Here is a 24,898-nt window from a genome sequence, read left to right as displayed (position 1 = left end):
ACTAGCAATACCAGATCTTATTAATGAAGATATAGGAATGATAATCTGAAGCTAAGCCAATATCTTATGAGACTCTACCTACCTCAGTTTTTCTATATCCTAAGGTACAATGTTTTAGGATCCTCCATGAGAGTTCACCACCTCCCTTGTATTGGGTCTTGTATTCTATCCCTGTCCCTTTATGTATGTTGTTAAAAGCACCTTTTAATCTCCTAGTTGCTATTTCTGGAATTAACACATTACCCAGGGAAAAAGCAATCTCAAATTGGAGCTGCTCCTCCTTGGCCTCTGTCCTCACTCAGATCCTAATCTAATCATATCAGTTTGCTTTCTGATACTCTCAATAAAATTTATTTTGTTTTGGCCCAGCTTTTCAAATTGTTCTCAGCAGGAACGTCTGAATCACCCAGCTTGCTATTACCAGGCTCAGAAATCCCCAAAGATTTTTAAGCAGAGAAATGAAGCAGTATCAGAACTTTAAATTAAAGTCATTTTGGTAATAGAATGGAGAAGGCAAACTGGAGAAAGAAAACAAGCCTGTAAACCAACAATGAAAATAGCATGAGATCCAGTCTTAAAATACTAGAAGCCCACTATTATAACTGAATAGTCTAATTTTGGCAGTAGCTACTGATAAAAGTATGATAATTTAAAAATACTGAGCTGGAGTCAATATTTTCAAACACAATAATACAGATATTACAACTCCAAAAGCGCCTTTTAAACTACAAGAGATATTCTGATTAGTTTTTCTAATTAATTGATTAATTAGTTTTTAATTAAATTAATTAAAATTAATTAAAATTAATTAATTAAAATTTAATTTAAATTAATTAGTTTTTCTAATTAATTGAAAAAAAAAATGCCTGTATTTTCAAACTTTCACCTTTCTGATGACTCTTCATAATCAAAACAAAAATAAATTTTAAAAATCCCTCCATTTTTCTTCAACTTTGTAAATATCCTCTTCTAGATATTACACTCTTTCTGCTTTTCATAGTTGAACTCTTGGAAAGAAGAGTCTACTTTCACTGTTTTTACTCTATCACTACCCACTGATTCCACAATGCACTATAATGGCTTCTCTCTGCTCAGTTCACTAAGCCTGCCTTGACAAAGGAGAATAAACTAAGTGGTAAATATAATGGGCCTGTTCAATTTTATGTTATTTGATTTCTGTGAAGGATTCAACTAATTTCTTCTCAATGCTCATCTTTCCTTTTATTTGGTAATATCTCATACTCTTATTGGTCTCCTACCCATTAGTTGTTTCACTTTAGTGCCCCTTTTCTCTATCTAGCCAAGTATTTTTTTTTTTTTTTTGGTCTGCTTCTAAGTGAACAGCTCCATTATATAAAGTGCTACATAGAGAGAGCCTTGCTACTTAAAGTTGTTTTTCAGGGACCAACAGTACTGGCATCACCTGGGAGCTTATGGTGAATGCAGAATCTCAGGCTTCACTCCAAAACTACTGATTCACAATTGATATGCAAGCACAATAAATTTGAGAAGCACTAATAGTTTTTGAAAGGATAGAACTTGCAGACTGAATAACTGACAGAAGAAATGGGCTTCCCTACTACTGACAGTAAGACTAGCAATTTACAAATCTCTGTCAAACTAATCTATTATTTTCTAAAGTAGTCATTGTGATAGACTAAATTGTTACTGAGTATCCCGTATTCCTCTCTGGGAGGGAATATGAATACACTGCAGTAAGATATTTATGTCTGACATGTCCATTGTCTTGCTTCAATCAATGAAACATGAACAGAAGTGATAAGTATTCCAGGTAAACTATTAAGACCCACATTATACTTCTTAACTCTCTTTTTCCTCTATTTCAAGACCAGGGCCATTCCATATAGTGGCTGCCCCATCAACATGGATCCTAGAGGAATGATGTAAGTCCAAAGAGTATCACACATACACATAAGTACACACAAATCTGATTTCCTTTCTGCTCTTGATTAAATTATAGTGCTTGGAAAATAAAAGAATCCATGCACAAAAAGCAAATCACCTCCTATGAGGAAAAGCACTCTAGCTTGCTTAACACTTCTTTTTGGAAACATTATTCATTGCTAAAAGACTGAAGTTATGTTAACCGAATAAAAATAAAAATTCCAAGAATGAGGAGGACTCGATAAAAGGAAGAGTGAAATGCACTGAATAATGGTATAAAAATATAGATGAAAAACTGTGAATGTTACAAGTATGAAAAATATAAAAAATAATGAGTCAACATCAGGAAATGGGGAGAAAATATATGGCAGATGCTAATGTCATCTGAAGCAAGAATAATACAAACGTCTTAATATTTTCTCAAAATCTGCTTAACTTTAGATACACCTTTTAGGAAATACTTTCTTATGGCAAAAAAGTATATCTTTAAGTTATTTCTTTCAAGCTCTCCATATGTCAGTCCTTTCTGTATATATACATAAATCTGGACAATAATGCCTATCTTAATATTAATTATGTCTCTGGATGGCTAGATTGGAGGTGGTTTTTAAACTTTAATCTTGCAATATATGACTTCTTCATAGTTGGCATACACGAATTTTACTTAAAAAAAAAAAAAAAAAAAAAGGTTTGGGCAGCCTGGGTAGCTCAGCGGTTTTAGCGCCACCTTCAGCCCAGGGCATGATCCTGGAGCCCTGGGATCAAGTCCTGAGTCAGGCTCCCTGAATGGAGCCTGCCTCTCCCTCTGCCTGTGTCTCTGCCTTTCTTCTCTCTCACTCTCTGTGTCTCTCTCATGGATAAATAAATAAAATCTTTAAAAAAAAAAAGTCCTATAAAAGACTGGAAGCAAATATACTTAAGATTCTAACTTCAGCATTTTTCCTTCCAGCACATAAATGAGTCTTCTTTTCAGGAACTTTTCATCATCACCTCAAATTTCCTACGGTCTCAATCCTGTTGAGAGGTTGCCATACAATTTAAATATGCATCTTAAAAAGATAAAAATAAAAAAAATAAACATGCATCTCTTCTCAATCTGAATTATAAAATGTCCAAAGTGCTTGTGAAGAAAAAAGACAAAAACACAAAAGCTCATTGAGGCTTAGTAATTTGATTGAGAGAAATAGTATTGAGGAAAATAGTGGGTTTTTTTAAACCCTACTTACACATTAGAATCACCTGAGAAACTTAAAAGTAGTTGCAGTCCTAACTGTAGATATTTTGATTTATGATCTAAAACCTTTGATTATGCCAGTTTACAGAGATCTCATGCTAAGAGCGGGGCCTTACCATCAGAAATTTAAAAATCTACCACGGAATTCTAAAGTACAGCCAGTATTGAGACTCACTACTCTAGAAGAGTGCTTTCCAATGAAACTTTCTGAAATGACAGAAGTAGTTTACATCTGCATTATCAGATATGGTGGCCACTAGCCTTGAGGCTTTGAGTGCTTGAAATATGGTGAGAACGAAAAATAAATTTTTAATTTTACTTAATTAAAATTCTACTTCTGCAGAAAACTCTATAGAGTAGCACTGCTTTAGAAAATCTAAAATGGAGAGCATTTGCGTTATGATCTAAAATCTGTAGTTTATAATCTGGCACCTGCCCCTCAATTAAGACACACGATAACTGCATATTTGGATTAATTGCTTTGGCCCTGTCACAACTGCTTTTATTAACTTGCATTTTGTTATTGTACCACTGAACCTCACTAAAGAATGGTGTTAAAAAATAGCTTTTCGAAATTAGAGGCTACATTTACTTATAAAAATGGTAAGGATACTTTTTGCTACAATAGAGTCCCACGAGAACTTTTTCTCATTATTCTATCCAGAATAGTGATATCCCTGCAATGAATGGAGTTTTAAACAACGATGGAAATGTTGTTATCTATTATAGTAGCCACTAGATAAATGTGGCTATTAAGCACTTGAAATGTGAATAACGAGGAACTGTGTTGAGGAATTTGGAGTATAGACTCTATTTCTGCATTGTCCTGTATGACAGAAGTCAGGCATATGTGGTGGCTCTTTTAGTTTAAGTAAAATTAAAAATTTAGTTTGTGTTTCTCTTGCCTGTAGAGGCAACAGGCTTATCTTAGGGACACAGATTTATGTCTGATCATATTTCCCTTTTTTTCACTGCTAGAAAACAAAGGCAAAATTTTGGCCTTTCTCTAACCCATGAAATTTGACCATAAAATATGCCCCCTTTTTTTTTCCAACAAAATTTGTCAAGAGTCTCTTAATGTAAGTTTGTTGGTGACCATGAAGAGAGACTTTATAAACAAAAGAACTATTTGCAGTTACTTTATTTTTTAATTAATGTTTGATTTATTAAAGGACAAATATACAAACCTAGTTTTCCTTTAAGCCTTCAACTATAAAGAACGTTTTATTTTTAAATCTAGTAACTTCTTTTTTTTTTTTTTTTTTTTTTAATGATAGTCACAGAGAGAGAGAGAGAGAGAGAGAGAGAGAGGCAGAGACAGAAGCAGGCTCCATGCACCGGGAGCCTGACGTGGGATTCGATCCCGGGTCTCCAGGATCGCGCCCTGGGCCAAAGGCAGGCGCCAAACCGCTGCGCCACCCAGGGATCCCAAATCTAGTAACTTCTAACACACTTCCCAAGGTGCTTTTGATAGCTGATGGACTAAAACAGAAAACAAACTAAATATCCTTAAAGAATCCTATTTATAAACCTGAGGAGTTAAATTTTCTCACATAAACTGCATTTACAAATTTACCGTATTCTACATTAAACACTTTAATTGGCTCTAACAAAGACATCTAAGAATATTAACTGTAGGTAAATTCATTAGAATAAAGTTTAAAATATAATTAAGTTCTAAATATTCTCAGAGCTAAATTTAGCCAAATACTTAAACCTTGCAATTTAAAAAACAATTACACAAACAAAATGTATTTACAAGACTAATTTGTATGTACTCTAATAGACCTAATTCTCTGAAACACAATTTGGGGGAGGGGATAGCCAGCAGGCACTCTCATACAAGGGCAGGGGAGAGGCAGAGGGAGAGAGAATCTTAAGCAGACTCTGTGATGAGCATGGAGCCTGATGCAGGGCTTAATCTCACAATCTCACCTGAGATCATGACCTGAGCCAAAATCAAGAATTGGACATCTAACCGACTGAGCAATACAAATGCACCTAAAACACAGTATTTTAAAGGGCAAATACACTGATTATTCCTAAACTTAATTCAAAAATATTAATATTAAGCACTTAATAAATGAAATTTATTATCTATATTTAACTTCTAACCTTACCATGGATAAAAGACCCACTAAGTAGTGATTCTCAAAGTGAGATCCTTAGATCATATGAAGGAAAGCAGTAATTCTCAAAGTGTGGTCCTCAGACCAGCAGCACCAGCATTACTTGGTAAACTGTTAGAAATCCAAATCATGGAGCCTAATACAGAAGTACTAAATTAGAAGTTCTGGGGAAGGGGCCCATCATTTTTGTTCTAATGAGATTTTCAAGTGATTCTGACATACACTAAAGTCTGAGAATTACTGCTTTATTGTAGCGTCAAATATTCAGAGACTGTTTTGTCCGAAAACACAGATAACACAAGACTTCAGTTCAGAGATCCTGAGATGAGCAACAATTTTAAAATAGGGAAATATACCCTGAGAAGGAAACAATATGATGAGTTCAAACTTACCATCAGTTATCACTAGCAGACTAAGGTTATTTATCAAGGTGGAATTCTTCTCCTCCTCCCCCCCCCCCCCCCACCACTTTAAGAAATGAGACTAAGAATGTAATCATCTAGGATCCTCCTCCTCCATTGACCAACACTGTGAGTCTTGGGTTCTTTTTTTAAAATAGTTTTTGCAATAACTGGTCCTCCAAATCTTTTAGAGGCACTTGGTCTTTCATGTGTTCAAGATAAACTATTATCTAACTCTTATGTGTAATCAGCATCTGCAATTTCTAATCTCTTCATTGGATTTTGCTTTTTCAGCTCATTTTAATATCTTTCTAACCCTAGAGAAGCTTCAATGATAACCCATCCTATTCTTTACCTAATTTAACTTGTTTTTATTTATCACACATCATAGAGCTCTGCATTCTTCTCACGTTTTTTTTTTTTTTTTTCCCTGTCTGACAGGGCCATCACTCTTATAAATATTAAGATATCACCTGAATCTATTCTACATCCCTTCTTTCTTTGTCTGGCTCAGTTTCTTCATCAGGAAAATGAGATAACAGTACCCATCTTAGAGTTGTTATTAGGATTAAATATTTTCTAGTGCCTGCTCAATGTTCCTGGCAACTAGTATTCTTGTTGCTGTTCTCCTGATAAGTGTTTTAATCACTAAAGCTAATTGAAAATAAATTTTAAATAGGACTGAAATGCGTTTAAAGTATACTGTCACAGAGTTGACATAGCAGGGTAGCTTATGATAATAACTATATCACAGAAAGTTGAGACTTAAACTTGATAACCTAATTATTTACACTTACTTATTACTATTATAATCTAGTAACGTGAATACTTTTAAAAGCTAAGTAAAGTAAGTCAGAGAAAGACAAATACCATATGATTTCCCTCATGTGGAATTTAAGAACAAAACAGATGAACATGGGGAAAGGAGGGAAAAATAAGATGAAATCAGAGAGGGAGACAAACCATAAAAGACTCTTTACAGGGGATCCCTGGGTGGCTCAGTGGTTTAGTGCCTGCCTTCGGCCCAGGGCGTGATCCTAGAGTCCCAGGATTGAATCCCGCATCGGGCTCCCTGCATGGAGCCTGCTTCTCCCTCTGCTTGTGTCTCTGCCTCTCTCTCTCTCTCTCTCTGTGTGTGTGTGTCTCTCATGAATAAATAAAATGTTTAAGAAAAAAAAAAGTTAAAAAAAAAAGACTCTTTACAGGAAACAAACTGAGGGTTGCTGGAGGAGAGGTGGGTAGGGAGTTGGGGTAAGTGGGTGACAGGAAGTAAGGAGGGCACTTGATGTAATGAGTACGGGGTGTTATACGCAACTGATGAATCACGAAACTCTACTTCTGAAACTAGTAATACACTATATGTTAATTGATTTTACACTAAAAAAAATTTTTTTAAAGCCTGCATAGTATAGGTTATGGTCATGCTCCCTAACAAGAGCTATACTCAAGGTCCAAAAATTTTTCTTGAATCAAGTCATAATTTACTCTCTAGGCAGAAACAAGAATTGCATCATAAGATTTTTTTTTTTTTTGTAATTATTATCGACTAGAGTGATGGTGTGATAAGCTCCTTAATGTGTCTAAGTCTCAATTATGGTTTTCTTGGGGGGAGACTATAAAATGTTGGAGTCAGAAAACACTAAAAGATAGTAGCCAAAGGAACCACCTAGGAGAGTAAAGGAATCAAACACTAACTAGTCCAGTAAGTGTTTTATTTATAAAAAGAGCAGAATCAAAAACATTTGACCAAAATCTTACCTAATTCATTCTTAATACATCAACAGTAAAGCTATTTTATCAACTGAACACAAAATGGGGCAAGATCACTACAACAAATGGGGTCCTGGAGTGTAGCCAATTTACAAGTGGGGATGTGTCTGTACAAGAAATGCTGCAATATTTAAAGGACATTTTAAAGAACTAAAGGAAGGGTGAGACGATAGGAAACTTAAGCAGCTTTTATAAAAATCTGAAATAAAGGTAGTCACAAGCAGAAAGTGCAAAATAAATCTTTCAAACAGACTGACAGATATTCATTCTGAAAGACAAATACAAAAAAAAAAGAAAAAATCCTATAACCAAAATCCACTGGGTAGCCAGAAATAGAAATAAAGCATCGTTTATTTTTCACTTGTATGTATACATGTTGCCTCTCAACGGAGTCAATCTAGGAAACTATACTTATTCTAAAAATGGTGATCAAATTATTGCTGGGTCAAATTACTTCTTGAACTACCTTCAGAACTCTGTAGGCATAACTTCATAGATCCACAACGTTTTTACACCAAATACTATTTTCTAGCTTTACTGCCCATCATTTTCACTAGCTGTGATCTAAATGAAAAAGAGCTCTAAAATTGAGAACCTTTGGGATCATCTAATCAGTCTCATTTACAAACAAGAAAAGATAGGCCCAAAGAGATTAAGTAAATGTACAAATTCTTTCAGCAAGTTAATGATAGGATCTCCTGCACACCTGACTGTGGTCATAACTAGGACATCACAAGGCCTCTCTAACTTGTGTCAGACATCTGGGAGCACCATAAATATTAAACAATGTGCCGTGACTTGATAAGGCAGCTTCAACAGAAGAGGAACTTTAAAACTGCAACTCTGAAGGAGAGTGTCAGATATAGCAGTCTGCTCAATAAATGTCTTAGAGTGAATAAATCTGATATATATGTTTGGGCTCATTAAAATACTGATCATATTCCTTACTGGTTGAATCACATCACATATTTCTGAGTTCTACATCTACCCAGAGGCTAGTCACCTATGAACTGTTTTCAATCAAGCAACGAAAGATTCATTTTAAAAAATCCTTTATTCCAACACTTTAAAAGTCCAGTCCTCATCCTGGAGAATTCTGCATCTGGTTAACATTCTTCAAAGCAGATATATAGGATCCCCTCCTTTTCCATTTTTAATTCCATAAACAGGAATTCTAAAGATATGTTAAGGAAAGTGAGGAAAAATCATTTTAAGGGGGCAATGCTATAATTAAGATTTTTAATATTCAAGTTTCTTCAAAGTTTAAATTACACACCTACACACACAGATCAACAGATGTCTCCCCTGTATCACTGCTTTAAAATGAGTGGCAAGATGTGGGGTTATGGATAGATTTTAAACTCCGTGAGCTTTTCTCTATTTTCTAAACGCTCTAATGCTAAGTTTACTCTTGTAACACCAAAATGCATATTAAAACAACTAGCAAAGATAAAACAGAAAAGACTAGGTCTGCTGCTTATGTAGAGGCCAAGGACACTGGACAAGTTCTCTTATGGAATACCTCTTCAGCGAGCGCTTTTTAAAATTCCGTAAGACATCAGCATCGGGCCTTTATCACTGTTTTTGTTTTGTTTTGTTTGAAAGAACGGTACGAAGACGTATGATGGAAAAAAAAAAAAAAAAAAGGCTAACACAGGAGCGGGTAGAGTGGTCGCTGAGGGGGAAAAAGTCTCTTAAGTTCTGCCACCTCGACACCACGCGCGGTCTTTCCAAGTCCATAGCACGGAAACCAACCCAGGCTCCAGCGTAAACTCCGCATTCTCCTTCCGACGTAACACTGAGGGCTGGAGCCGGCGACCCCGGCGGTCGCCAGAGACCCAGTAACCTCGCGACCCCGACCACAACCAAACCCGCCGCCGCGCTCTCCAGTACCTCGAGGAAAAAACACCCGCATCATAATCGGTGCGATAGTCACCTCCCAGCGGGAGGGAAAAGAAAACAGACAAACGAAAACAAACAGAAAGGAATGGGTCCCCTCGTCCCAACACTCGGCGGGGTGAGGAAGGTGGAGAGTAGCTAAAGCAGGAAGAGCAGAGCAGGAACCGCGACGACGCAGACCGCGGCAGGTCTTCCGTCCCCGGCGCCGCGGGCCTCCCTCCCGCCTCCCTCCCTCCCTCCCTCCCTCCCGCCTCGCGCCTCGCGCCTCCCGCCTCGCGCTCACCTGCCAACGCCCCGCCGCGCGCCCCCCGCCCGCCCCCGCCCCCCGCCCCAGCCCTCAGCCCGGTCGGCCGCGCGGGAGGCGAAGGAAGGCTGGGCTCACCGGGTCCCTCCGGGCGGGACGGCGCCGGGGGCCGGTGGGGCGGGGACCCGCACCCGGGGTCCCCCTGCGCGGGCTCCCTCAGGTAATCCTCGAAGCGCACCTGCCGGGCTTCGCCGCCACCCCCGAAGCCCCACAGGCGGTTGGCAGTGCCCCGCAGGAGGCGCCCGCTCTTCCCCGTGAACGTGGTCAGGTAGTCCATGCTGCCGCGGGGCAGGCGCCCAGGAGGCCGCGGCGGCGGAGGCGGAGGCGGCGGCGGCGGCCGAGGCGGAGGAGGCGGAGGAGGCGGCGGCGGCGGCGGCCACTGGGTGCGCGCCCGCCCCTGCGACCCGACCCGGGGGCGGTGGCTCCGCGCGCCTCACAGGGGGCGGGGCGGGGGAGGGGGCTTCCTCGGCGGGGCCCGGGGGCGGACCATCCGGAAGCGAGGTACCGGGGGATCCGGGCGAGCAGGGGCCGCCAAAAGTTTTTTGAAAAGTTCTTCTCGGGCTTCCAGACGCCACGTCAGGCAAAACTTCGCTTGGGCAGGAGGTGCGCTCTCCCTGGAACAGAGACGGGCCACAAGCCGGCGGCTTCCAAGCAGGTCGGACCGGCCCGTCCCCCCGCTCCCCCCCCCCGTCCCGCGCCAGTGGAGCAGGCCTGCCCCGCCCTGCCCCGCCCCGCCCCGCCGGGCCGGCCGGACTTGCGGGACTGCGGCGGGCAGCGGGGGCCGAGCGGGGCCGAGCGGGGCCGAGCGGGGGCCGAGCGCGACCCAGGGGAGGCTCTGCTGGAGCTACCGCGACCTGGGGGGGGGGCTAGGGGGGCAGTGCAAAGGGTTTCGGTGCGTGCGTGTGTTAGAGGAAGGGGCACCACTCAGACTTACGCAGTTGTGATTTGGGGTGCTGCGTGGGGGAGGAGGGGAGGTTATTTTTAGATAAAACTTCGTAATTAAAACAAAACCAACCTAAATAAAAAATAAATTCCCCAAAATAACCAATCCAGATGAAATGCTTTTTTACGAAGCATTAGGGAGACCACACTCGAAGAATAAAGCATTCATAGCCAACGTTTTCACTTCCTTGTGGCGTTATGAACTGATGTTAAGAGTTTGACATGCCATGAATCTGGTCCCCTAAAGCAAGGTAATTAAGGGCCTTAGTGTGCAACCTTATATCCTCCCTTAGGCAGAGAAGAATCAATGACTTTTTTTTTCCCTAAAGTTCAACTTATTCATTTTTATTTTAATATTTTATTTAAATTCAGTTTGCCAGCATACAGTATAACTCCCAGTGCTCATCCCATCTTGTACTCGCCTTTAAAGCCTGCACCCAGTGACGCCACCCCCCACCCCCCTACCCCCTCCCCTTCTGCAGCCCCATCCTCCACCCCCTCCCCTTCTGCATCCCTTAATGTTTCCCAGAGTTAGGAGTCACTTCTCATGGTTTCTCTTCCTCTCTAATTTTTCCCCACTCAGTTTCCCTCCTTTCCCTTGCAGTCCGGATAAATCAATTTTGACATTTACTTGATTTTGTTTCTGTGAGATCTGATTATTCTCTTCCTTTCACATCTATACCACTTCTAGTTTTTTGCACGCATTAAATAAATAAGCCTTCTTTCTTGGAATTACTAACTTATTACAGTATGTGAAGAAAAGGTGTGAATTAGTTAAGAGTTGAAGATTTAGTCATACCAAATAATGGAGTCCAGAAAATCCTTCAGGAACTCCAGCGTTTTGCCAAACCATAAAGATTATCCCCTTCTTCCCTTTTTCTAATTGATACTTTTCCCCCACCATCACCTTTTCAGCTTAAATTCTTACTAGAAAAATTTCACCATTCTAACAACAGCATCACCTTTATACCTGATTAAAAATACAGAATGTTTGGGCTATACCCCCAGAGTATAACTCCAGTGTTTGTGAAAAGGGATCCTGGAATCTGCATATCCAGCAAACATCCATTCAGATGTTTTGGACCTCCTACTAGACACATCTGGTAGAATGGTAAGTGGCTCCTAGTTTTTCTGAGATTTCCTTTTGATAAGGAAGCATAACCACCCTTAGCACCACTTCAAAAATCTCACAGAAGCTCAGTAAGCTTAAAAATCGAATTGGAATGACTTAGGTCTAATTCTGATTAAACTGAAATTCTTTTTCTAAAGTATTTTTTATGTCTTTAAATTTATCATTTAGTTCGTGATAACCATATCCAAAATAGTGTCTGAGTTTTTTATAGTTGATTAAATATGCATTTTTATATCCAACCTCAGCAGGAACCTATACTCTATCAGTTCAAATACAGGTTTATAGGCAGTTAACCCATCTTTTTTTTTTTTTTCTTCGTTTCATGGAAAGCTACAGCTGCTGGAGAAAAATGTATAACCTTGATGATTAAGTGCTTTACAAATTTTGATTTAAACACAACTAAAGACCATAATGTCTCCAATATCCTTTTATGAATATAATCAGCTTTCTTTTTTATTCCTCACATTTGTTTTCTGAACCATCACTATTCTCCTGAAGTTACTAAATTCATCACTCCAATATGTTATTTTGCCTTCTGCATGAGAAGTCATAGGCCACCAAATATGAACACTCTCACTTTTCTTCCCTTTTTCTTTTCCATCTACAACAAGCTCATCTTCACTATTTTGCCTCAGAAGGAAGTCTTTACTTCTGTCCATGCCGTTCCCTCCAAATTAACTCTTTAGTTATTTTTTATGTATGAGAGAGAGCTCACAAATGGGAGGTGGGGGGTAAGGAGGAGAGAATGGGAAGTGGGACAAGGTGGGGCAGAGGTACAAGCAGATTCTCCCGAGTGGGGCTGGATCCCAGGAACCTGAGATCCTGACCTAAGCCCAAAGCAGACGCTTAACCAACTGAGCCACCCAGGCACCCCTCAAAATTAACTCTTGATCTTAGTCTGGTTTATATTATATTTGACTTCTCAGCATTATGACTCCTCTCTTGTATTATTTTCTCTCTCTACACTCCACTCTGGTTCCTTTCCCTTTGCCTACCTATATCATTCACATAAATCCTTCATCCTTAAAAAAAAAAAAAAAAAAAAAAAAAAAAAGGTTTCTTTATACCATGCCTGCCTCCTCCAGCAACCTTTGCCTCATTTTAAAATACTTTTATTTACATATGATTTACAAGCCATGTAATTCATCTGTTAAAGATATACAATTCAATGGATGTTGTATATTTACACAGTTGTTAAACCATCACCAAAATCTAATTTTTCAACACTTCTCTCACCCTAAAAAAGATACTCCTTACCTCTTTGCAGTCACTCCTCATGCCCACACCCAGGAGTTGGTGACCACTAGTCTATCATTCGTCTTTATGGCTCTACCTTTTATTTTTTATTTTATTTTTTTTTAATTTTTATTTATTTATTTATGATAGTCACACACACACAGAGAGAGAGAGAGAGGCAGAGACATAGGCAGAGGGAGAAGCAGGCTCCATGCACCAGGAGCCCGACGTGGGACTCGATCCCGGGTCTCCAGGATCGCGCCCTGGGCCAAAGGCAGGTGCCAAACCGCTGCGCCACCCAGGGATCCCCTATGGCTCTACCTTTTATAAATATTTCATACATATGGAATTATATAATACCTGACTTCTTTCACTTAGCATGTTTCTGAGGTTTATTCATGTTATAGCATTTATTAGTATTTCAATCCTTTCTATTGCAAATAATATGCCACTGTATGGATATATCACATTTTATTCATTCATAAGGTGATGGATATTTGGACTGATCTCATTTTTTGGCTATTATGAATAATGCTGCTATGAACATCTCTGTACAAATTTTTGTGGACATATGTTTTCATTTCCCCATATGTATAATAGTATCAGTTTATGGTCTACAAAATGATAATTTAATACAAGTATGTATTGCAAAATGATTACCACAATAAGGTTAGTTAACACCTCCATCAATGCACGCAATTACTTTTTTTGTGTGGCGAGAACATTTAAGTTTTACTCTTTTGGTAATATTCAAGCATGCAGTCACCATGCTATACGTTGGAACCTCAGAACTTACTCATCTTAAAATTGGAAGTTTATATTATTTGAACAACATTTCTACATTAATCCCAACCCTAATTCCCTGGCAACCGCTATTCGAACCTCTGTTTCTATGAGTGCACCTTTTTCAGACTCTGCATGTAAGCGAGATCATACAGTATTTGTCTTTCTTTGACTTCTGTTTCACTTAGCATAATGCCCTCAAGGTTCATCCATGTTGTTGCAAGTGATAGAATTTCCTTTTTTTAAATGACTAATATTTCTCTCTCTCTCTCTCTCTCTCTCTCTCTCTCTCTGTGTGTGTGTGTGTATGATATTTTCTTTATCCATTCATCCAGTGATGGACATTTAGGTTGTTTCCAAGTCTTGACTATTGTGCATAATGTTGTAGTGAACATGGAAGTGCAGATAAATCTTCAAGATAGTGATTTCATTTCCTTTAGATATTTCCTTTAGCTATATACCCAGAAGTAAAATTGCTAGATCATATGGTAGTTCTAGATTTATTTTTTTTGAGGACCCTCCATACTGTTTTCCACAGTGGCTGCACTAATTTATATTCCTTCCAATAGTGCACAGGGTTCCCTTTTGTCCACGTCCTTACCAACAGCTGCTATCTCTTATTGTTTTGATAGGCAGTGATTTTAACAGGTGTGAGGTGATATCTCATTGTGTTTTGATTTGCATTTATCTGGTGATTAGTGATACTGAACATCTTTCCATGTTTCTGTTGGCCATTTTTATGTCTTCTTTAGAAAAATGTTTGTCGAAGTATTCTGCCCATTTTTTTTCCATTGGCATTTTTTTGTTTTTTTTTTTTGTTTTTTTTTTTTTTGCTATTGAATTATCAATTCCTTATGTATTTTGGATATTAACCCCTTATCAGATAAATGGTTTGCAAAGGTTTTCTCTCATTCTTTAGGTTGGGTTTTCATTTTATTGGTGGTTTCCTTAGCTGTGCAGAAGCTTTTTAGTTTGATGTAGTCCTACTGGTTTATTTTTGTTTTTGTTGCTTGCCCTTTTGGTATCATATCCAAAAAATCATTGCTAAGATCAATGTCAAGGAGCTTTTGTCCATGTGCTTTCTTCCGGGAGTTTTACAGTTTCAGGTTTCACATTTGCGTCTTTAATCCATTTCATGTTACTTTTTGTGTATGATGTAAGTTAGGAATTCAATTTCATTCTTTTGTGTGTGAATATCCAGTTTACCCAACATCATTTGTTAAGAGATTGTCCTTTCCCCGGTGAGTATTCTTGGCTCCCTTGTCAAATGTTAGTTGATAGCATATGGATGGTTTATTTCTGGGCCTTGATACTGTTCTGATTACTATAGCTTTGTAATATAATTTAAAATCAGGAAGTATGATGTGTCCACTTTTCTTCTTTCTCAGGATTGGCTATTTGAGGTCTTTTGCAATTCCATATTAATTTTTAGGATTGTTTTATTTCTGTAAAAAATGCCACTGGACTTTTGAAGGGATTGCATTGAATATGTAGAACTCTATAGGTGATAAAGGCATTTTAACAATATTGCTCTAATACATGAACACAGAATACCTTTCCATTTATTTGTATGTTCAATTTCTTTCCTTAATGTTCTTATAGTTTTCAGAGCAGAGATCTTTCACCCCCTTGGTTAAATTTATTGCTAAGTATTTTGCTACTTTTGATGCTATTTTAAGTGGGATTGTTTGCTTGCTTTCCCTTTTGGATTAGTTCATGGTTAGTCTAAATGAATGCAACTGATGTTCTATGTTGATTTGAATCCTGAAAATCTATTAAAATCATTTATTAGTTCTAACAGTATCTTCATGGAGTCTTTAGGATTTTCTATATATAGGATCATATCATCTGTGAATAGAGACAATTGTATTTCTTCCTTCCATGTTTGCTTGCCTTTTCTTTCTTTGTCTTGCCAAATGCTCTGGCTAGAACTTCCAGTACTGTGTTGAATATGAGTGGTGAGAATGGGCAACCCTGTCTTCTTGACCTTAGAGGAAAAGCTTTCAGTTTCACCATTGAGTGTGATGTCAAGGGGCTTGTCATATTTACGGCCTTTATTAGGTTGAGGTACATTTCTTCCACACCTGATTTATTGAGAGCTTTTGCCATGGTAGGATACTGAATTTTGTCAATTATTTTTCTGCATCTTCTGAGGTGATTTTATAATTTTTATTTTTCATTCTATTAATGTGGTATATGACATCTATTGATTTGCATATATTAAACCATTCTTGCATCTCAGGGTTAAATCCCACATAATCATGGTACATGGTCTTTCTAATATGCTATTGAATTTGGTTTGCTAATATTTTGTTAAAAATGTTTGCATCTGTATTCATCAGAGATATTGTCCCGTAGTTTTCTTTTCTTGTGGAATTCCTATCTGGCATTGGTATTAGAGTAATGCTGGCCTCATAAAATGACTGTTGGGAGTGTTCCCCCCTCTCCCATTTTTTTGTAAAAGTTTAAGAAGAACTGGTGTTAATTCTTCTTTCAATTTTTGGCAGAATTCTTCACTGAAACCATCTGGTCCTGGGTTTTTCTTTTTTTGAGGTGTTTTTGATTACTGATTCAGTCTCCTTACTCATGTTTGGTCTGTTAAGATTTTCTATTTCTTCATCATTCAATTTTAGCAGGTTGTATGTTTCTAGGAATTTATCATTTCTTCCAGGTAATCCAATTCTGGGCATACTGATCTCTTATGAACCTTTAGATTTGTGTGTTGTTGGTTGTAATGTCTCCTCTTTCATTTCTAAATTTATTTATAGCTGTTTACCTTTTTTTTTGTCCCCTTAGTCCAGCTGAAGGTTTGTCACTTTTGTCTTTTCAAAAAACCAACTCGTTATTAGTTTCATTGGTCTTTTCTTTTGTTTTTCTGGTCTCTATTTCATTTATCTGCTCTGATCTTTACTAGTTCCTTCCTTCTAACTTTTGAATGAAGTTTGTTCTTCTTTTCCTTCTTTTGTTCCTTGAGGTATAAAGTTAGGTTGCTTATTCGAGCTCTTTCTTTTTTCTTAAAATTTTCTATAAAATACCCTCTTAGTACTGATTTTGCTATTTCTAATAGTTTGGGTATGTTTTGTTTTCATTTTCATTTGTTTTAAGATACTTTTTGATTTCCCCTTTGGCCCATTGGTTGCTCAAGAGTGTGTTGTTCAATTTACAAATATTTAAGAATTATAAATGTTTCCAGTTTTCTTACTGTTATTGATTTCTACTTTCATACTATTGTGGTTGGGGAAAGATATTTTATATAATTTCAACCCTTTTAAATTTGCTGAGACTTGTTTTGACCTAAGATATGATCTGTTCCGGAGATTATTCAATATGCACTTGAGAAGAATGTGTATTCTGCTGCTATTGTACGTTATGTTCTGTATTTGCCTGTTAGGTCCATTTGGTCTAAAGTATAGTTTAAAACCAACGTTTCCTAATTGATTTTCTGCTAGACTAATCCATCCATTGTTGATTGTGGGATATTAATCCCTTATTATTATTGTATTGTTATCTGTCTCTCCCTTCACATGTGTTAATATTTGTAAAAATATATTTAGATGCTCCAAAATGGGTATATCTATATTAATGATTAGTATATTTTCCTAATGAACTGACACCTTTGTCATTTTATAATGACCTTCTTTGTCTCTCATGGTTTTTTACTTAAACCTATTTTGTCTACTTTGAGTATAGCTATTCTTGCTCTCTTTTGCTTTCCATTTGCACAGAATATCCTTTTCGATCTCTTCACCTGTAGTCTTTATGATTCCTGAAGTTAATATGAGTCTCTTGTGGGCAGCATATAGTTGGATCTTGGTTTGTCTTTTTTTTTTTTTTTAAATCTATTCAGCCACTCTATACCTTTTGACTAGAGAATTTAATACACTTACATTTAAAGTAACAGGTAGAGACTTGATAAGGGCTTACTGATGCTGTATTATTGTTTTCTGATTGTCACTTAGTTCCTTTGGACCTTTCTTTCTCTTTTGCTGTCTTCCTTTGTAAATTGAGGGATTTCCACGGTGATATTCTTGTATTTCCTTCTTTTTATCTTTTGAGTATCTACTCTAGGTTTTTGCTTTGTAGTTACCGTGAGTTTTACATAAAACAAAATAGTTTTTTAAGCTGAAAACTTAATTTCAATAGCATGTAAAGATTCTACAATTTTACTCCTCCCCCTTTTGTTTTTGATATTTGTTTACCTCTGTATTGTGTATCCATCAACAAATTATTAAGCCATACTTATTTTTAATACTTTTATCCTTTAACCTTTTTACTAGAGATGTGATTAATATATCACCATGTTACAATCTTAGAGTACTCTAAATTTTACTATATACTTATCTTTATCATTGTCTTTTATATTTTCATTGTTTTTTAAAGATTTTTTATTTATTTATTCAGAGAGAGAGAGAGAGAGAGAGGCAGAGACACAGGCAGAGGGAGAAGCAAGCTCCATGCAGGGAGCCCAATGCGGGACTGGATCCCGGGTCTACCAGGATCACACCCCCAAGCTGCAGGCAGCGCTAAACCGCTGCGCCACTGGGGCTGCCCTATTTTCATTGTTTTTATGTTCTCAATTAGTATCTTTTCATTTCAGCTTGAAGAACTCCTGTTAGCATTTTTTTGTTGTTGTGTTAAAGCCTGTAAAATCTAACTGGCAACTATTTTATGGGATAGAAATGTCAGCACTCAAATTTCTGATGTGATCTGTAGAACCACTGATTGAATCAATAAAGTAGACAGACAGTAAGCTAAGAGGTTTTCTAAGTGTTAAGAAACAAAGGAATGAATCTATTTTTCACTTAATCTATCTGCATCTGTTAGTGAACCTACAGCTAAACTTGGTGTGTAGCCAAACTGGTTAAAGCTTGACATTAACGCTTTCTGTATTAAAAGTCTTGGTGATTTTTTCCTCCACTAAAAGGGTGGCACTAGCATTCAAACTTATCATATGAGACTGTCACTTGTGTCAAAATTATCACAGAGCGGAAGAGCATCCGTTGTTGTTTGGATACAACCATGATCAAAGCATGAACAGTATATGGCAATGATTCAATTTAACAGAATGGGAAAGAACTTAATATTAAGAACAAATTCCCCTGTAGTAGATGCCAATCCAGGATATGATCATCACAAACCCTACTAAAAACCAAGTAATTTTTGGTCAATTTGAAAACTGTCTAAAAAGTGTTAACAACTACACTTGTCAGAAAAAAAAATAAACATATGTAAGTAATCAAATCAAGCAAGGACCTAGGAATAGCATCATTGAGAATTGTAATTGAAACTTAAGTCACAATAACTCATATCAACTTGCCATATACTTATTTGAGGACTATTTTTATATCCTATCAAAGATTACATTATGTTAATTACAGCTCAAATACTCCATATCTGGAATGTGGCAGCTTCTGACTCTGGATCAATTTCACTTAGCTCATTGAATGAGTGCCAAGAGATATTAGCATTTATATCCAAAGTTGTGAAAACTTAACAAGGCTTTGAAAGTCTTTGGGATCAATAGCCAATCAAAATCCCCACAGAGGAGTGTTATGGTATGAAGGCAAATATTTACAGTCTCTTTCCACTGCAGATTTCTTTTTCTGTCTGTACTGTGTGGGGTTGTAGTACAGTGTTTATTTCTACAGATGTGACTAAGTGTGTAGCCATGAAGTAGTCTACTCTTTATCTCTATCTCTGATGCAGGACTCAATCCCAGGACCCCGGGACCACACTCTGAGCCAAAGACAGATGCTCAACCACTGAGCCACCCAGGCGTACTGCTTTTCCTCTACTTTAAAAACACTCCTTGTTCACAGCAGCAGCTTTCTGTTGATAATGACAGTCAGCTGTGAAACCTTTTTCAAATGCAAATTTCCCAACTATATCCCATACATACATTAATCCTACCTGCATTATAGGTATATTATAGGGATAATATATATCCAGGGTTGTAGGGTGGGGCTCAGGAGCCTACATTTTTTTATTATGAGCCATGTTTGAGACTTGCTCCTTTGTAGCTCTTCCAGGTGCTTCTGCATATTTGGCTTATGGGAATCACACATTACGTTCAAAATAAGGCCATACATAAGACTAGTTTTGGCAAGTACTGAGCAGAAGTGACGTATGTGTTTTATACACATATGTGTCAAGAACAGCCTCTGTTTAAAATCCAGGCAATGTTTACCACTCCAGATGCCTCTGCCCCTGCCTCAGCAATGAAGGATACTACGTGCTCCAGATGGTACAGCTACTAGGTGGGAATACCTGAGAAACTCTGTGGACCAGAACTCCTCCTCCCTAACCTCAACCTGAACTGGACCTGTAATATTGGCAAAAAACAGGTTGAGAAAGACACTAATTACAGCAAGCCACCCAGGTTCAGGGGTTCATTTGGCACTGTAGCATAAGCTTATCCTACTCTGACTGATACAAGGGTGTTGCAAATGCTTCCTTTACATTTATTTTTCCCATATATACCAAATTAATATAGGTTCACCCCACTAACTTAGAGTAGAGCACTCCTATGAAACCTTTCATCAGCCAAAATGGTATAAAGGGAAGAAGCAATTACCATTAATTTATATGGAAAAAATGTTAAGCATTCCCAGAATAAACAAAAAAACAAAAAATCCAAACCTCTCTTTGGTTTTACTGATATCTTAGGACACATCCTGCTAACGGATGCACAAAATAAATCGAGATAAAGATGCTCAGAGACACAGTTCAAGGTAGGATGGCTTGATGCTGAGATGCTGAGTGTAATTCCACGGGGCAGGAGCTTGGCGGGCCTGCTCTCCCTGCTGGGGATGAATGCTACCTCTATAAAGGCTTACTGCAAAACATGTGCTTAATGCTATTCTCACTGTTGCCTTTTGTTCATAGCAGCAAAAATCTTCTTCGGATTTCTTTTGGTTATCAAAAAGAAGTACTGATTACTGTAGGTAGGTCTTGTGTAAAGGTGAAGAAGTTTAAACCTACAGGGGGATACCTGTACCTTGAAGATTAGCTCATTTATGCTGTGACATCAGTACATTTTACTTCTAGACCTCTCGTCATTTTCATATTCTGAGGTTGCAAGACTATTAATTTTTTTATCATTTAAACCATGTATCTGAATAAGGATTTTCTCAACATTCACAACCAAAAAGCAAACAACCAAAACACAGTAAGTATAATGCTGAGGCTCTGATGCTAACAAGAAGCCATCCATCATACGTCATTCCCAGTTTAAAACTGGTGTTTCATTTACATCAGCCCAATTCTCTCAATATATGTCTTTATAATCAGAAAATATCATAAATTTGAACTTGTAGAATATACATATGCCCATAAAATGCCATTTTTATGTTTTATATATTGTTTTTTTTTTAAAGATCTATTTATTTATTTATGATAGACACAGTGAGGAGAGAGAGCGAGGTAGAGACACAGGAGGAGGGCGAAGCAGGCTCCATGCCGGGAGCCCGACGTGGGACTCGATCCTGGGACTCCAGGATCACTCCCTGGCCAAAGGCAGGCGCCAAACCACTGAGCCACCCAGGGATCCCCCTATATATTGGTTTTACGTAAAACTTTATTAGAAAAAGTTTGAAAAGAATTGCTTTTAGAGCAACAGAGGGTAAGTACCAATTCTCTTTCACACAATGCCCTTAACATATTAATAGCAACCTTATTAGACCTGAGAGAGGCCTTGGTGTTTATCTAGTTGAGCCATTTATTTTCATTGATTTGTTAGCCAAGGCCCAGATTCATCAAATGAGTCTCAAGGTCATATACTTGAATCAGAACAAAGCCAGAAGACCCTAGGGCTTTCCTACGGGGAGTGCTACCACATGAAGGGCTCCATCTTTGGGCTGAGCAATTAATTGTGACTCTCAATTTACCCAAACATTTGTTAAAGTGGCATGATGTCCCATAAAGTCTTTTTCAGATGTGAAAGCTAAGTCAAACTATTGATTTGTTTTTGAGATTTAGCTTTTTTATCTGTAAAATAAGAGCAAGTAGTACCTATCTTATAGCTCTACTGGAAGAGAGCTTCTATTAGAAAGTATATCACTTATGTACAATGTGAGGACCATTGTTCTTTGGCTTTACATGACTAAATTTAGATTTATTACCTTCAGATGTCAGCCTATACTTCTAGATCAGGGTTCAGCAAAGTATGGTCCATGGATCAAATCTGGCCTGACATCTGTTTTTATAAATGTGGTTTTATTGGATCATAGCCACACCGGTTCACTTATGTATTGTCAGGGCCTGCTTTGGGGGCTACAGCAGTAGAGGTGACTAGTTATGACAAAGGTCATATGGACCAAAAGCCTAAAATATTTACTCCCTTGCTATGTTCAGAAAAAATTCTGTTGATTTACGTTCTAGATTGCTGAGATAAGTTTTTAAAAGGATTTTATTTATTTGAGAGAGAGAGAGAGAAGGAGGGGGGTAGGCAGAGGGAGAAGGAGACTCCCTGCTGAGGAGAGAGCCCAATGTGGGGCTGACCCGAGGACCCGGAGATCATGACCTGAGCTGAAGACAGATGCTTAACCAACTGAGCTACCCAGGTGTCCCTGCTGAGATCATTTTGAAACTACTCTTGATTCTTTTATCCTTAGTATCATCCAATATCTCTTTCACTGGGTCAGCCATGGACTTGGCTCCATTTAGGCTGTTCACAGAAATGTTTAGTGAGACACAGGGAAGGAGAAGCCCATGGCACACCATGAGAGACCACCTTCATAGCTGACAATGATTACCATTCATCTGAAGAAGTATGAATCCACTAAATGATACTATCAGCCAGTTCTTAATCATCAACAATGTTGTGTATTTGTTAAATGCCTTTCTAATACGCAGAAGATAGGGTACAGACCCCTTTTTTCCCCTCCCAAGTGGTTTCAAATCTGTGTTGTTTCTGTACCCTTCAACTCCATTTCAGCCCCATTTTTTTGAAATCTCAACTAGTCACCTAGCTACAGTTTTCTGGCAGATCTACTATTGTCTGTGTAGAGATTGATTATTATTATTAAACCTGATTATTATTCTTCCTAGGTGCACTAAATTCCCCAGCTTTCTTTTCTTTTCTTTTTTCTTTTTTTATTCATAGAGATGCAGAGAGAGAGAGAGAGGCAGAGACACAGGCAGAGGGAGAAGCAGGCTCCATGCAGAGAGCCTGACGTGGGACTCGATCCAGGGTCTCCAGATCACGCCCCGGGCTGCAGGCGGCACTAAACCGCTGCGCCACCAGGGCTGCCCCCAGCTTTCTTTTCAATCAGAGGTGGCCAAGTGACTAAGTTCTAGCCAATGGAAGGATTGCAAAAGTCATGTGTGCTCCTTCCAGGCCTGGCCCACAAAAGCATCCCATTGGTAACCCTCCATGGTCTTATCCTTCTCACAGCCTGGAAGTTGATGAGCATGGAGACCTGAGAGGCCATCTATTAAAGATGGCAAAATCACAGCTAGAAAGAACCAGGGTCCCCGAATCCATCCTTAGAGGGGAGCCATGCACCACTCCAAGAACACCGATTTTGGACCTGAACGTGAAATAAATTTCTATTGTATTTAAAACATTATATATGTGTTTTGATGTTTGTTACGAAAGAGAATGTAATTGTCAAAAATACACTTATCATTACTATTATATTACTGCCAAAATATCACAGGAAAATATCCTAATAACTCCATTTTCGAAACCAGGAGGTTACAATTCATGTAAAGTGGCTATGGGTTGTCTTTCACTATATTCTCACCTACTTTGGCCTAAACATGTCCATTTCACTATTTTTGTTTTGTATTCTAATAGCTCATTCTCCTTAATTGACAAAAATACAGCAAAATAGGCATTACACTTGTTCTGCCTTTTAGTAATCTCTTACTGTACACTTTCCTAAAAGAGCCTCACATTTCCTTCTTGTTCTGTTTTAGTCTAGGCCTTCCCTTTTCAACAGAATGAACTGAGTTCACTAGTTTCTTTACTGTTTCTAAAGCCTCACCCTGTTTTGGCCTGACCCTTTTTTTTTTTTTTTACAGTTTCTTGCCATCCTTACATTTGTCCCTGGTAATACGTCCTTCACGTTTTCATCTCTTCTAAGAGCTAAGCTCAGACAACGTCTTGTTAAGTCATGCTGCTTCCTCCCCATTTTGCTTTTTCATTAAGATTATTTGTTACTTTGGTTTTCTTTGGAATGCTACCATCTCTCCTGAAGGCCTTAGTTTTAGTCTTTGAAATTAGATTAAAATGTCTTTTTTATTATCTGCCCCTTCCTACTATCATTCAACTAGGACAGAGACTCCCTTTACTGCTTAGAACATGGCCTGGCACATAGTAGGCACACGAATATTATATTTGTTTAATAATTGAAATCATGTCTATCCTTTCTCTAAATCTGATACTAACTCACTTTTCTACAACCCAAGAACCAGATGTAATTAAGTTTAGCTTATTTCCTCTCTTCAGTATTAAGGAGTATCAATTTTCAATACTTTTCTCTCAAAGAGTGATTCTCAGCCTTGGCTCCACATTTTAAGACTCCTGTGGAGCTTCTGAAAATCCCAATGCTCAGGCCACACTCTAAATGAATGAAATCCAAGTTTCTCACAGGTAGGATACAGACCTCAGGGAAAGACACTTTCCAGGTGATTTCAGTGTGCAGTCAAGATTTAGAATCACTGCAGGGTTCCTGTTGTTTCTGTAAGTCTTTCCTTTTAGTGAAAATGAAGTCAAGACATCAGTAAATATTATGACATCATCTTGCAAGGGATTGTTAATAATAATGAACATTTATCAATTGTTTACTATGCCAGGCATTGTTCTGAGAGTTCTTTCATACATTATTTCCTTTATACCTCACATCTACTCTGTGAAGGAGGTTAGTGAACCCCTGCTTTGCCAACAAGATTATGGAGTCAGAGAGGTTAAGGAAAGTAACACTGTCATTTGGGTCAGTCAAGAGTCTCTTGGGTGTTTGCTTTTAACTTAACTGATACTACAGCACAAGGGTTATCAGTCATGGGCAATTTTGCCTCCCAGAAGGCTTTCTAGATTAAAATATAGGCCTCTAGTTAAATTTGAATTTCAAAAAAATGACAAATAAGTTTAGTACAAGTCTGGACCAAATATTACATGGGGTGTACTTATATAAAAAGTCACTTGCTGTTTATCAGAAA

The 24,898-nt window shown here is 38.2% G+C and overlaps 1 protein-coding gene and 1 long non-coding RNA gene across 21 annotated transcripts in view; one reads left to right on the top strand and one right to left on the bottom strand.

The window, feature by feature from the left end:
- OXR1 (oxidation resistance 1) overlaps nt 1–24,898 on the bottom strand; it is a 360,020-nt gene that overhangs the window by 70,340 nt on the left and 264,782 nt on the right. Inside the window, exon 1 of one of the 12 annotated variants that reach the window (XM_038555319.1) lies at nt 9,721–10,007. The exons of 5 other annotated variants lie outside the window; for them this stretch is intronic. In XM_038555319.1, the coding sequence (XP_038411247.1) occupies nt 9,721–9,919 (199 nt within the window). In that variant the 5' untranslated portion in view covers nt 9,920–10,007. Of the gene's footprint in view, nt 1–8,961; nt 9,280–9,332; nt 9,373–9,720; nt 10,008–24,898 lie in introns of those variants that run through there. 6 more of the 12 variants (XM_038555328.1, XM_038555321.1, XM_038555323.1 and 3 more) reach the window with 6 other exon arrangements.
- Nucleotides 9,985–23,304, top strand: LOC111098513. Of its 9 annotated transcripts, none has more exons than XR_005368516.1 (4): nt 9,985–10,025; nt 10,211–10,245; nt 11,500–11,695; nt 21,135–23,304. It is a non-coding gene; the product is annotated as an uncharacterized LOC111098513 (long non-coding RNA). The 9 variants fall into 9 exon arrangements; XR_005368518.1 differs by having other exon boundaries at nt 9,989–10,025; nt 10,211–10,297; nt 11,571–11,695; XR_005368522.1 differs by lacking the exon at nt 9,985–10,025 and having other exon boundaries at nt 10,126–10,245; nt 11,571–11,695.

This window comes from Canis lupus, chromosome 13 (genome assembly GCF_011100685.1).
Source record: "Canis lupus familiaris isolate Mischka breed German Shepherd chromosome 13, alternate assembly UU_Cfam_GSD_1.0, whole genome shotgun sequence".
NCBI lineage: Eukaryota > Metazoa > Chordata > Mammalia > Carnivora > Canidae > Canis > Canis lupus.
Note: the sequence above shows the minus strand (reverse complement) of the source record. Positions and strands in the feature narration are given on the sequence as shown.